At 32.7% G+C, this 14,448-nt stretch overlaps 4 protein-coding genes across 4 annotated transcripts; 1 reads left to right on the top strand and 3 right to left on the bottom strand.

Moving 5' to 3' along the window:
• Positions 1 to 210: 210 nt before the first annotated feature.
• Positions 211 to 2,327, bottom strand: C9374_013667 (uncharacterized protein; the record flags this gene model as incomplete). Its single annotated transcript, XM_044689568.1, has 3 exons — positions 211 to 1,807; positions 2,118 to 2,226; positions 2,285 to 2,327. The coding sequence occupies 3 exons, from the start codon at positions 2,325 to 2,327 to the stop codon at positions 211 to 213; spliced, it is 1,749 nt and encodes a 582-aa protein (XP_044541834.1).
• A 2,216-nt stretch (positions 2,328 to 4,543) lies between these two features.
• C9374_013666 (uncharacterized protein) lies at positions 4,544 to 5,761 on the bottom strand (the record flags this gene model as incomplete). The annotated part of the gene is made up of 1 exon (XM_044689567.1): positions 4,544 to 5,761. One exon carries the CDS (start codon positions 5,759 to 5,761, stop codon positions 4,544 to 4,546), a length of 1,218 nt encoding a protein of 405 aa, XP_044541833.1.
• A 254-nt stretch (positions 5,762 to 6,015) lies between these two features.
• C9374_013665 (uncharacterized protein) lies at positions 6,016 to 7,907 on the bottom strand (the record flags this gene model as incomplete). Its single annotated transcript, XM_044689566.1, has 2 exons — positions 6,016 to 7,838; positions 7,901 to 7,907. The coding sequence occupies 2 exons, from the start codon at positions 7,905 to 7,907 to the stop codon at positions 6,016 to 6,018; spliced, it is 1,830 nt and encodes a 609-aa protein (XP_044541832.1).
• Positions 7,908 to 8,070: 163 nt separating this feature from the next.
• On the top strand, positions 8,071 to 14,267 carry C9374_013664 (uncharacterized protein; the record flags this gene model as incomplete). Its single annotated transcript, XM_044689565.1, has 6 exons — positions 8,071 to 9,666; positions 9,809 to 10,150; positions 10,311 to 10,442; positions 10,650 to 12,618; positions 12,883 to 13,068; positions 13,330 to 14,267. 6 exons carry the CDS (start codon positions 8,071 to 8,073, stop codon positions 14,265 to 14,267), a joined length of 5,163 nt encoding a protein of 1,720 aa, XP_044541831.1.
• Between the last annotated feature and the right edge of the window lie 181 nt (positions 14,268 to 14,448).

Raw genomic sequence — 14,448 nt, 5'->3', positions numbered from 1 at the left:
TCAACATTTCTATTTGTTGTTTCAATTGTCGAATTTGTTCCGTATTCACCACCATCTTTGTGATTGAGTCGTGATGGTTTTGATCAATTTTTTTTAAAATGTTGTTAATCTGCGAATTATCGGCACTGAGATTTCGAGAGTTGGTTGTCCTACTGAAAAATAATGGTTCATGGAAACCAACAAAAAGGCAGTTACAAAAATACTTCCTTCTTATTTATTGGTCATTGAAAACTTCTTTTCATTGGATTTCAAATATTTAAATAATGCTGTGTGAATCCAATCACTTGGTTTGTAAAATGATGATTTTCTAGCTTCTTCAACACTCTGTTTCTTGTGCAATACAAGTAAATCTCTAGTTTGGGAATCAATCAATGCATGAAGAGTATTCACTGGATCTTCTGCAAATTTCTTCATAAATTTCATCTTTTCAGATCGTTGTTTAATGTCTTGAATGACATTTTGAATATTCTTATTAATATTTTCAATTTCTTCATTGGGTTCATCATTTAAAATCTTTTCAATCGAAGCATTGGTTTTAGCCTGATGAGGAGTATTCACTTGAACAGGAACGTCTTTTTTAGATGCACCATTGAATGAAGAATGCTGTTGAGAGAGTGTTCCTGCTGCTGTGAATGGTTGTTGCAAGTTTGCATCATTGGTTGGTGAGAATGGAATGGGATGAATAATCTCTGCTACGGTCGAGTGGATGGGAATGGTGAGAAGAGATTTGACTTTTTTGAGAATTTCTGTATAGGAGAGAACAACATGATTGGAAGAGTTGGAACTTTCTTGATCTGTTGTAGTTGTAGTAGTTGTAGTAGTTGTAGTAGTAGTAGTAGAACCAGTAATACCAGTAGTCGTAGAACCAGTACCCATAGTAGAACCAGTAATACCAGTAGTCGTAGTAGAACCCATAGTAGTACCCGTACCCACACTTGATGCTTGAATAAGAGTCAACAATTCATCACATCGAATCAAGGATTTGTCTTCACTATCATACAAACGATTCTTGGTAATATATTCCCAAATCATGGATAGAATTTGATTCAATGTAAAGGTTTCTTCATCATGATGGTCCATACCAGTACTACCCATAGAACCCATAGAACCAGTACCACCCATGGTAGTACCCATAGAACCCATAGAACCAGTACCACCCATGGTAGTACCCACACCGGAACCAGTACCCAATGAATCCAAAGAATGACCACCACTCTGACCCTGACCACTTGCTCTTCGACTATATTCTTCAGTGGAATGAATCAATCTCTTCAAATACACATTTGAAATCTCATAGAGAGGAGGATCTTGTTTGAAATGAAATAATAATTTCAATGGATAGACATTTTGAGGATATAATTCATATAATTTAGAAAGATTCACTCGACGAGTAAATGTAAATCCATCCTTCATAGGTTGAGAAGGTAATGAATTCCATTCAATAAAATCTTCACCTCCTGAAAATACACTTCTATCTAATTCAATAATCATTGATTTTAAGAAATTTGTAAATTTGTAGTGTTCAATGGTAGCCATATTACTACTTGTTCTAACAATACCACCTTGAATTCCAAATCTCCATTCTTCTTCTGTTTTTGAGATTTGTTTTCGTTGATGTGTGACATAGATTCGTAATGTTTCACTTGATGTTTCATTATTTAATAATAATTGACGCATATGTTGTTTCTTTTCAGAGAGTAAGACATCCAATCGATGTTCATAATTTAAAAGAATGGAATAAATTTCACTTTCCGAGATGGTATCTTTGACTTTTTCAGGTAATTGAATGTAATCAATTTTAGATTTTCTAAAGTGTTGTTTTGGGAGTGAGTTGGTGTTGTTTTGGGTGGGTTGTTTTTGGGTGTTTTTTGTTGGGTGTTTTTTGTTGGGAGTGAGTATTGTTGTTGTTGTTGTATTATTGGAATTTGGTTGTTCATCGTAATGTTGTTATTGGAATTTAATGATGGAATTGATGATGGAATTTCATCGTGATGTTGTTATGGGAATTAAATGATGTTGTTGTTGGAATTTAATGATGGAATTGTTATGATCATTCATTGGATGAATCAAAGAGATTTAAAGTTTTTTAATCATCTACTACTTTGAAAAACACTTACTTTTGTTGTTGGAGGTAGGGATTGTTGGTCGCCATCACGGGGTGAGTAGATGACATGGTATGTTGTTGAAGGAATGTACTCAATGTTCGTTTGTTTGCATTGTCATTCACTGTTTAGTGTTGTTGTTGCTGATCATGGTCCGAACCAATCAGAAGAATGTAACGTACCTGTATTTACTGGTGGAGCAGAATTGAAGAAGGGTTGTTGCATTTTTTTATGTTATCCCTTTGTGCCAACGAATTTTATTTGCAAGGCTGGACATGAAACACCCTCACTTTCATCACATAAAGAGGTATTGCTTATGTTCTTATGATGTGGTTATTACGGTTTGACTATTCAGCTTGTATTTGCCTTTGAAAGATCTGTTCATTTAAACCTCGAATTACTATTTAACCTGTTTTGACAATATTGGGCTGGTGGATACGGCCTCCTAAAGAACAAGCTTTTCCATGCTTTCTCTTGTGCACCAAACTTCACAATTGTTTGAAAAACTTTTCAACAAGTGTTTTGAATCAAGTCGGAAAGAAGAATGTTGTGAAAATCAAGACAAGAATGCTGAAAATGAGGACAAAAACCAAGAAAGAGTAAATCTTTTCTCACTTGATTGGAAGGCTCAATAACATTCCATTAATCAAATTATTATTATTAAAGACCTAGCATGGTTGAGAGAAAAATTGAATTGTTCTGAAAAGAAAGGCAGTCTGGCACCGCAACAACACCCTCCCTTCCCATTATGTTTAGAATTCACAACACTTTGTTGTATTAACTGGCCTTATTTATCATTGATTTGCTCAGTTATTTCCTTTTACAATTTTGTGACTGCGATTGGCTTTGGCCTTATCATTGATGGATTTTCCAACTTCTTTTTTACATTTCATCCGTCGTTGATTCGCTCAACGATGTGTTCGTCTCATTATTGCGATGTTTTTCAAGGAACATGGTTTGTATCAATTTCTTGTTTAACAAATTGGTATTGTGCTAAACTATTTTATGATCACTTGTGGTGAAGTAGACTTGAATATTCTTGATTTGGTTTCAAATTAACAATGTGTTGATGATTTGATTGAAGCACTACTAACATATAAATGATCTATATTCATCCCGGTATTGTATAATCAAATTAAAACCAGTCCACGTTATGTTACAGATAAAGCGTCCAAGAATGCTGGTTCCAATTCGTTGTTAACAAGTATTGTATAATAATATCATAATTACGATATTCTGGATATTAGCAGGATATAACACATCAATTTTCTGTTACTTACATACACTCGTTACATGCAATTTAGGCTATTTATCGAGAGGTATTTATTGAATCCATCCTTTTAATTTATTTTAACTTTAATAATACATTACTATGTAAAACAACTGAAGAATGACATGCCCTAGATAATAGTAATCTTACCTGGGCAAAGATGATGAAACACGTAGTTAAGCATCATTAACATTGTTTACGAATTCTTAAACATCTTTGCGTTCTATGCTTTTCGCTGGGTATTGTCAAACAATGATAAACATAATACTCATGTCTTCATCGCAAGTCATATTTGAAGAAAATGAAGATTGCACGCTGAAGCATATTGTTCCTCTATGAATCACTGAAGATATGTTTGATTTAGAAAAGTTGAACGTTTGTATGGACCTGGAAACACCAAGTTTAAGCTTTATTGTTTCTTGTATTAGGGCTACTAATCCAAAAAGACATTGGATTCCCTTACTCCGATTGCCATCAATGTTTTGGGTTGGTATGTTCTATTTTGAAAGATTGGGCAACGACAAAAATTGTGTCTAAAAATTTTTTGATCAAAAAAGATGAGATCCTTCAAGGAGAACAGGTTGAATTTGCATCATGCCACTTTCAAACGAGAACCGTTCAAACCAAAACCCTCAAAAGACAAAATTCTTTCAGAATTCGTCATTATTTAACCGTCATAGATTTGGTTGGCTCCAAACCTTGGATGAAAGATAGTAGCAGCAATTACAAAATTATTACCATCGCAACAGCTATCAATAATTGTGTCAATAATGATGTGACTCAACAATGCTCAAAATAATCATTTTAATCCTGCCAAACATTGAATGTTCTGAAAAGAACCAAAGTGTTTTGTATCGAAAACAAGGTTGACTCAGAAGCAGCACTACTTTTTAACTAATTGCCATGATTTTAAGGTTGCAAATGATAAGACTGCGCAAAAGTTGTAAAAAAAGTAGGGATACTTTCTCGATCAGTTGTGTCATCCTTAGTCCAGGGAGAATGCTAATCTTCTCTGTATCGTTGCCAATTTTGATATAGCGTCTCTCGAGGAGACTTAGTAATGGTTAATGGTGTTGGGTGTTGTCAAAAGAAAATTTGAAAAAAAAATTGCACATTATGGTTTGTATAAATATTAGTTTATGAAAGGGTTGAAGAAGATGCACCATGCTCCTCAAAAGCTAATCTTGTGTTCGTATGTGTCAATATCTGTTACAGCTAAATAGTACTGTAAAGGATATACATGGGGTGAGTCTGTGGTGTCCACAACTTGATCATTTGGTGCCTCAATAAAACAAATGTTCGTTTTGCTGGTTTGTGGTGGATTGAAACAAGTAGGTGACTTGTCTTGATCACTTGTATTCTTGTCATGGTTTTGTATACAAGACACATTAGTGTTCATTGGTATGGTTGTGTACACCAATTGTTTGGTTACCATTCCATGGGTTGCAACCATGTCCATAGTAATAACTCTTCCATCTTCCAATTCTACCGACCCATTTTCATTCAAATCCTTAATTTTAATATTAGAAATTCCATAGTGAGCTAGTTTTTGTTTATCAAATCCACTTGAATTCACTTCCCGTATGCATATATTCAATACTGTCTTTTCAGATGACTGTGCTCTATTATTATTCCATACCATTGTTGTTGGATTTACAAATAAATATAAATGAATCTTGTTATTAATTGGATATTTCAAAATAGAATTCTCAATTAATTTGTTTTCCTTATGTTGTAAATGAGGTTCAATAAAGAGAGTTTTATCTTTGAGTTGACTCGTTTCAAAGAATTGTCTATTTCCATGTTGATCAATTTCAATAAATATCATTGGAATCTTTTCATAAAAGGTTTGAGTAATTCTAAACATGGTTTTAATATAATGAATTAAACCAGTGGGTCCAATCACAGTGAGAAATGGAATACTTCGATGTTGATCATCAGATTTAGTCTTTTTCATTAAAATATAAGATAATAATCCACACAATCCATTCACATGAGTATTTTTCATTTGTGTAATGATAATGACTTCAATTCGATTGGGTGGTAATTTGTGTTTCAATAAAATGTGTTGAGTACCTTCTCCAACATTGATTAATAGATACTTGTTGGAACTTGTTTGAATGAGTGTTGAAATGTGGATGTGGTGGAGGAGATGGGGGTGGTGGTGGTCTGAGAATGTTGGTTGTGTCAATGATGGTTCGAATGGTGGAAATGATGATGATGATGACGACGACGACGATTCGAGTGATGGAAATATCTTTAAATGTTGTAATTGTTGAGATAATAATTCGGAATGACTACACTGGTCATCATGATGATGATCCGAAGAGTCATTGGTCATCATGGAATGAGGAAGGCTCAAATATCGATACAAGTAGTGTCGAACCATTTTTTTATTACCATCGAACAAGGTTTAAAAGACCAAGTGTCTCAATTCTTTACAATTTGATTCAATACATCATGAATGGCTCATTGAAATTGCACTCGACCAAAATTCGATCGAGCGTAGTTCAAACTTACCAACCTATGGTAGGGTTTCCATGATACAATTAAAGTGGATAGAGTGCAATGGATACAAACACATTGAGAGTTTGTAACACCATTCACTTCATTCATGGCCGAGTCAAGACGATCGATAATATTTCATTCTATTTGCTGCTCAATAAATTCACTCGTGTACATGAATATTAATTTTAAATAAACATCATCCATGTAAATATATTCAAAATCTAGATATTTAGATGATTCTTGATCGGTAGTGGTACTATGATCATTGATAATGGTATTATTATTATTACTATTACTGCTATTACCACTATTACTACTATTACTACCACTTCTATTTGAACCACTCCTTTCCATTTGATAACTCACTTGATAAATATTCACATTCTTTGGTAATAAATAAATAATACTTGTTGTTAAATAATCTCTAGTATATCTATAGATATCAATACCATTATGAGTATTATTATTAATTAATAAATCAGTTTTTAAATTATAAATATTAGAGAGATAATTCATGGTGCCATAAGGTGGTGCTAAGAATGCAATGACTTTATATTCTACTTGATGATGGATCATTTCACATTCTTCTTGGATGAGATTTTGTAACTTGTTCTTCTCTTCTATTAAATATTCTTGAATTATTTTGGAAAAGGTTCCTTTTCGAACATGTTCCATATAATCTCCATGAATTAATTTCATTTTACTTTCATTGCATCCATACACTTTGATATTATGTTTACAATATTCTAATTTAGTATCAGAAATATCACATCCAATGACTAGATCTATATTTGGTTGTAATAGAAATTGTATCATGTTACCACCACATCCTGTAAATGCATCAATGACAATAATCTTGGTGTTGAGAGGACGTGTTGTTGTTGTTGTTGATGGTGTTACTATTATTTGAGGTGTTGTTGATGGTGTTGTTATTATTTGAGGATTGGATAGAGTCATGGATGTTGTTCTTGTTTGAGGAATGGTTTGAGGAATGGTTTGAGGAATGGATTGAGGAATGGATGGATCATTCATCCATTCATGATGGTTGTTGTGGAGTGAATCATCATCATCCTTACTCACTTTGAAACCCAAAGAATTAATTTTCTCTGCAATATATTTTGCAATACTCTCTGGTGTAACTTCATACCATGAAGTGGTATCTAATTTTATACCTTGATCAAATTTAGAAAATAATTTGTGTCGTTGTTTCATGTATTTATCAATATTAATTGTTGGAGAGATAAATGATGAATCAACAACAGTAGTGGTAGTGGCTGTGGCTGTGGTAGAGAATGGATCATTAGAATGAGTCGTCCTGTAAGAATGAATCAATGGATTCGATGGAGTCATGTTAGAAGCAGAATGTATTGAATGATGATGAACGAATAGACTATTTTGTGAACAATGAGTGTCATTAAATTTGGCAAGAGTTGATTCATTTCTCTCAATCATTGGTGAACTGATGCATGATAGAGCACTGCAATATAATTTAATATCTTTACAATGATTCATCACCATTTGTGAAATGTTAGGATCATTCATTTCAAAAATTTCCAAGATGAATTCAATACTTGATGTAAAATATTGTTGTATTTCAAATTGCATTCCATTTAAATGATAAACTAAATAATTATCATCTCCATGATATTTTGATTCTTCATCCTCTAATAATAATTTAATAAATAATTTAATATTAATTTGATTATTTTCTAATAAATTATTTAAAATTGAATTATGTGAACAATCAAGAATGGATAAACTTTGAAGAGAATAATAAAGAGTTTGAGAGGATTTAGTGATTGGATATGGAATGGATTGAATGGAATGGAAGGATGATGTTGAGAGTGAACATGTTATAATTTCAGTGATGGGTTTTAAATAATAATATTGAGAGGGACACAATGTGGAAGGATGATTCATTTCAAGTCCGGTGAAGAGTATATTCTTAAATGTTGAAGCTGATTGGGGCAATGTTTAATGTCCGCGATTCGATTTTTTTTTTCGTTTCTTGAAAACTTACAGTACATACACCTGAGCTTGCTGTTTCGTTCAAGTAAAATCTTCATCGTTCAAAAAAAACATTCAATCTTCTTTCATCCTATTATTTTAATTTTCCCAATATTCAATCACAAAAGAAGTTTGTGTATCTTTATCCCATCTCATCACTCACGCACACTCACACATCATAGAATGATGAAACGAAAGAAAAATGAAAAACTCACTACTGAAGCATCATCACAAACAACAACAACTCGACTCGTACGACAATTCATTTTGTCCAAATATTCCATTCCTCTCCATGAATTTCATTCTCTACCCGATGTATCGAAAGGAGATGAACAAGTTCATGAAATGGAGAGTTGTATTGGATTGAAATTTTCATGGCTTTGGTTCATTCTCTTTTGGTTGGGTGTTGTGTTGAGTTTAGGTTCATTATTATTACTTTGTTTTTGGTTCGATTGGTTCAAGGATCGAATTCAACACAATCGAATTTATAAAAAGATGAATCATTCTAATAATACTACTACTACTACTAATACTGATATTGTTAATGATGATACTCCTACAAATAGTAATGATGATAATAATTCTAATACTACTAATAATAATCCCACTAACAATCCTACGAATAGTGATCATTTTGAAACACCATTATTTCAAAATACTTCATTTCGTCAAGCAGATGCTGTTCTTATCAAGGCAAAAGAGACACATCAAATTACGATTTGCAAAATTGAACAAGTGAATGTGAGAGTGGATATTCAAACATTACATGATTCATTGAAACAACAATTACATCATACATCAAATGAAAGTACCCATACTATAGATTCAAATCCAAATACCCATGCTATAGATTCAAATCCAAGTACCCATACTACATCTTCAAATCAAAGTACCATTCAAGTATCCATTCGTTTATTCAAATATAGAAATTTAAATTATATTTACAATGATGAAACCGATCAATTTCAAAGAGTTCATCACAATACTCTCTTACCATTTGCAGATTTACATGATCATTTAACAAACTCTACAACCGAATGGCATGCAAGGAATGATTCTTCTCTCACTACTGAATGCAAACAAGATCATTCCCAAAACAGACATTTAAAGAAATCTCTATTTGGAGTGAATACTATTGAAACCAAAGTTAGAAATGTCATTTCTCTACTTTTAGATGAAGTCTTACATCCATTCTATTTATTTCAAGTAGCAAGTGTTTGTGTATGGTTGAGTGAAAATTATTACATTTATGCAGTTGCTATTGCAGTCATTTCTTCAATAAGTTCTCTATTGAGTATGTGGGAAACTAGAAGTAATATGATTAAATTAAAAGAAATGACAAGTTTTCATTGTGGAGTGAATCGATTAAATACATGTAGTGTCAATATGAGAATGACTCAAAGTAATAGTAGCAGTCAAAGTAATAATCATAGTAATAGTAGTAGTCAAAGTAATAATCATAGTAATAATAGTCAAAGTAATAGTAGTAGTCAAAGTAATAATAGTCAAAGAAGTAGTCAAAATGATCAACAGACTTTCAACAAGAATGTCATTCATAATCCGAATAATAGTCATAATAATCATTTTAATACTTTTTGGACTCGATATCATTCTAAAAAAAAAGTACTAGTGAAACATCGTATAGATTCGACACTCTTATTACCAGGTGATTTCATTGAAATTGAAAATGAAATGATTTTACCATGTGATTGTGTACTTGTTCATGGAAGTGTCATTATGAATGAAAGTATGCTCACTGGTGAATCTACACCTACAAAGGTATGTGTACATGCATGGAACTGTTTATTATTCACACAAATTCTGAATGATGATCTATCACTGAATGGATGAATGGATGAATGGGTGGTGATAATCATCTATCACTGAATGAATGAATGGGTGGTGATATAAATTCACACAGAAAGTATCAATTCCAAAATCAAATTCACAAAAAGAAGTTTACAATTCAAAGCGTGATAAGAGTCATACTCTCTTTTCAGGTACTCAAGTCATCATGACAAAACCAAGTACATTGAATGTTGTTGATGAAATTACTCACCACAGTGGAGAAACAAGTCATAATAAGGAAATAGTTATTGCAATGGTTACTCAAACTGGATTTCAAACTGCAAAAGGAAAATTAGTTTTATCTATTTTGCATCCAAAACCAAATCAATTTTCATTTTACAGTGATTCTATGAAATTTTTGTTATTCATGTTTTTATTTGGATTGGCTGGAATTAGTTATAGTTTATATAATCAGGTAGGTGTCGTGTTGTTGTGAATGTGTGTGTGTGAATGTGTGTGTACGATTACGATTACGATGGTGATGATCGTGATTTGTTCGTTTAATAATAATGACATGTTTATACTTGAATGCTACGACGACCCACACGTATAAATTGATCATTGCCCAACAATAGGCTATTAAGAATGCACCTATTCGAGAAATGATTACAGGATGTTTTGATCTCATTACTACCATTGTACCACCTGCATTACCCATTGCCATGACCACAACTGTATCATTGGCCATTTCAAGATTAAAGAAAAAGGTATGTTTTTTTAAACAACTACTAGTATGATAACCATTATGGAATGTGGAATGAATGAATTTAAATGTACATTGCTTGACCATCCATACATTATTATTACATCACTACTACTACATCACTACTACTACAACCATACCCCATACATACATCACTACATATTGAAATATTATGTTCATGATTGAAATATTATGTTCATGATGTATATAGGGAATCTTTTGCATTAGTCCTCCAAGAATTAATGTGAGTGGTCGAGTGAATTTAGCATGTTTTGATAAGACCAATACATTGACAAGAGATGGATTAGATTTACATGGAGTGGTAGAAGTGAAAATGACGAAACATCAAAATATGATGATGAATGGATGTATTAGTAGTACTACTCCAACTAGTCCAACTAGTACCACTACTCCAATCAGTAATGATGATCATATTAATCCAATCATTAATGATCATTCTACTCCCAAAATGAATCATTCTACTCACAATATGAGTTATAACCACACTTCACAATTTTCATCTCTTATCAAAGATAAGGATTTATTAACCAATCTTTCTTCTTCGTCATTACTCGTACAATGTATGGCCACATGTCATAATTTATCCAATGTATTTGGCAAGTTAGTAGGTGATCCATTAGATGTGAAATTATTTGAAGCCACTCGATGGAAATTATTAGAACCTATTGGAGGAGGAGGAGGAGGTCATAATGCTACTACTATTAATACTACCAGTACTACTACCAGTACTACCACTACTATTAATACTGCGACTACCACTACTACTGATACATTACATTCAACAAGTCCGAGTTCATTGAACCAGAATTCTCACCACACCATCATTTCATCTCAAAATGATTCTATTCAATATTCAATTCTCAAAGTATTTGATTTCAAATCAAGTCTTCAACGAATGTCTGTCATTGCACAAAACAAACAAACTGGAGATTTACATTTCTTTGTGAAAGGTTCAGCAGAAATGTTAAAAACACTCTCTCATTCTGATACCATTCCTAATGACTTTTCACAAGTCTTGTATAAATATTCACATAAGGGTTATCGAGTATTGGGATGTGCCACTCGAAAAGTCTGTATTCGAGATTTGTTATTCATTTTAAATGATAGTAGTTTGGATTCTACAAGGTCTAACAATGATGACACAAGACAAGATTCTTCAAGTCATCATGATCTTTATCAAAAACAAAGAAATGAAATTGATCTCTTAATTTCTCAATATGCTGATAAGTTATTAAGAGAAGAAGTAGAATCTAATCTTTGTTTTCTTGGATTAATTTGTATGGAAAACAAATTAAAACCAGAAACACCATCAGTCATACGAACTCTTAATGAATGTAATGTGAGATCAGTAGTGATTACAGGAGATAATCCATTTACAACGATATGTGTGGCACGTAAATGTGGAATTTTACAAAAAGGAAAGACAATTTATTTATCTGAATTTAAAGAAGAAGAAACAATGAGTGGTAGTAATGACAATGGTCATACCAGTGGTCATACCAGTAACCATAATAGTAACCATACCAGTAACCATAATAGTAGTCATACCAGTAACCATAATAGTAGTCATAATAGTAATCATAATAGTAATCATACCAGTAATCGTAGTAGTAATCATCATAGTAATCATCATAGTATATATAACACTGTTGGTCATCTTACAACAAGTCATACTCTTCAATCCATCAATGATGACCATCCCTCACCACACCCTCCTCTCACAACTATTTTAGGAAATCCATTGAAACATTATCTTCCACTCTATGATCGAATTGTTTGGAGAAATGTCGATGATCACAATGCACCAGTATTAACCAGTCGTGAAATAATGACCATGAGTTTTAAAGATGAAAATTATGAATTAGCTGTTATTGGTGAAGTCTTTGATCGTATTGTATTGGCACATAAGGAATATATTGAACAAGTTCGTACGAGTATTGATCATTCCTCCTATCATCCAAGAGCTCTGAATAGTACCAACATACATCCAATCAACAATCATATCTATGTAGATACAGAGAATCCATCTCTACTTCATAGAATATTAGCATCGTGTCAAATCTATGCAAGAGTTTCACCTTCTGGTAAAATGAAAGTGATTGAAGAAATGACAAAAATGGATTACATGTGTATCATGTGTGGAGATGGATCTAATGATGGTAAGTCATTGAGTCATGGCATTAATGGAAGAATATGTTTATTCTTTAACTTGACGATATTCCTATGGACCTATGAACGACCTGACCATCAATCAAACATGACTGAAATTAATTGTTTTCATCACACCCATATACATGATTGAAATTGTTTTCATCACACACTCGTTCAAATACCACCCTTGCTTCAAACAAACACAACCATTCAAACAAATACACTCATACACACATTCAAATACAACCATTGCTTCAAACACACACACACAGTGGAAGCACTCAAATCTGCTCATGTGGGTGTGAGTTTATCAGAAGCTGAAGCATCCATTGCAGCTCCCTTTACAAGTATTCAAAACTCGATTCGATCTGTGGTTGAAGTGATGAAAGAAGGAAGAGCATCACTTTCTACAAGTTTTCAAGTCTTTAAATTTATGGCACTCTATTCTTTATTTGAATGTAAGTTGTATCTTGCATTAGAATATTTTGAATATTGTTGTTGTTGTTGTTGCTGTACTACTTTTTTGATGTATATATATATTTGATTGATTATTATATACTACTACTCTACCATGACCACTACGACTTGGACTACTATCATGACCACTACGATTGGTTACTTTGATTACGTCTACAATGACTTTCACGACTTTTTCAACTTGCTATTTTCCACACATACATGAATCAACTCGTCATCTTATATATGACGCACCACTCTAGTCTTTGCTGCTGTACTCATTTACCGTCAAAATGCCACTATTGGTGATTTTCAATATCTCTATATTGATCTATTTATAATTCTACCCATTGTTTTATTACAACCCAATACAAGAGCTTCAACAAGATTGAAAAAAGAAAAACCACCTGAATCTCTCTTTTCTCGATTCATTCTCGTGAGTTTATTGGGTCAAATATTTTGGGGTTTTTCATTCATGTTAGGAGTATTCTTTGAAATTTTGTTTAACTCAAAATGGTATCGACCAGATCCAATACGAAAAGATCCAAAAGATAATATTGTGAGTTATGAAACAACAATAACTTATTTGGCATGTTGTTTTTCTGTTATTAATGCTGCAATTACACAAAGTATTAGCAAACCATTTAAGAGAAATCTTTTCACTGATAATTTTATTTATGTGTTCCTTCTCGTTGTGTTGTATTTATTTACAAGTTATATTTTATTTGAACCATGCTCTTTTTTAAAGAAGGAATTTCAATTTATTGGATTTCCAATAGATTTTAAATTGAGAATATTGGGTTATGGATTGGCACATTTATTCATTACCTATCTATGGGAAATGATACTCATTTGGAAATATCCATTTAAAAAGTTATTGAAATCTCTTACTTTTTATAATTTGTTGAGATTGATACATGTTGTTGTGTTTTGTGGATCTCAATCATCGATGATGGCATTGGGAAATCATTGGCTCTCTCGTATTCTAGTTTCATTAATGAGAAGAGAAAAAAGAAAATGGAAAGCTTATAAACAATTGAGAGAAAATCTTGGAATTCCAAAAGTGAGAGAACGATTGATGGAAATGAAAGCAATTGAGGAGCCAAAACCAATTTATGGTGTCCATAAGAAAGCGTTGATCTATCGCTCAGAAACACATGGCTCTTCTACCAAAGAAGAACAAATGTCCTTGTTGGCGTAATGAAATAAATAGGACGTTTGTAGCAAAGGGAGTGCATTGAAACTCTGGAACCTGGTTACAAAAAAATTCTAAAAAAAACGACACCGACGCGTTCTGTCATCCTTGTTCTTGCCATCCTCATCACGGCCTTTCTACTCAAATCAAGAACAACACCACTCTTCTCCATCACGAGAGAGGGAAA

The sequence above is a fragment of the Naegleria lovaniensis genome (assembly GCF_003324165.1).
Source record: "Naegleria lovaniensis strain ATCC 30569 chromosome Unknown tig070, whole genome shotgun sequence".
Taxonomy (NCBI): Eukaryota; Heterolobosea; class Eutetramitea; order Acrasida; family Naegleriidae; genus Naegleria; species Naegleria lovaniensis.
This window is presented reverse-complemented; position numbering and strand designations above follow the sequence as displayed.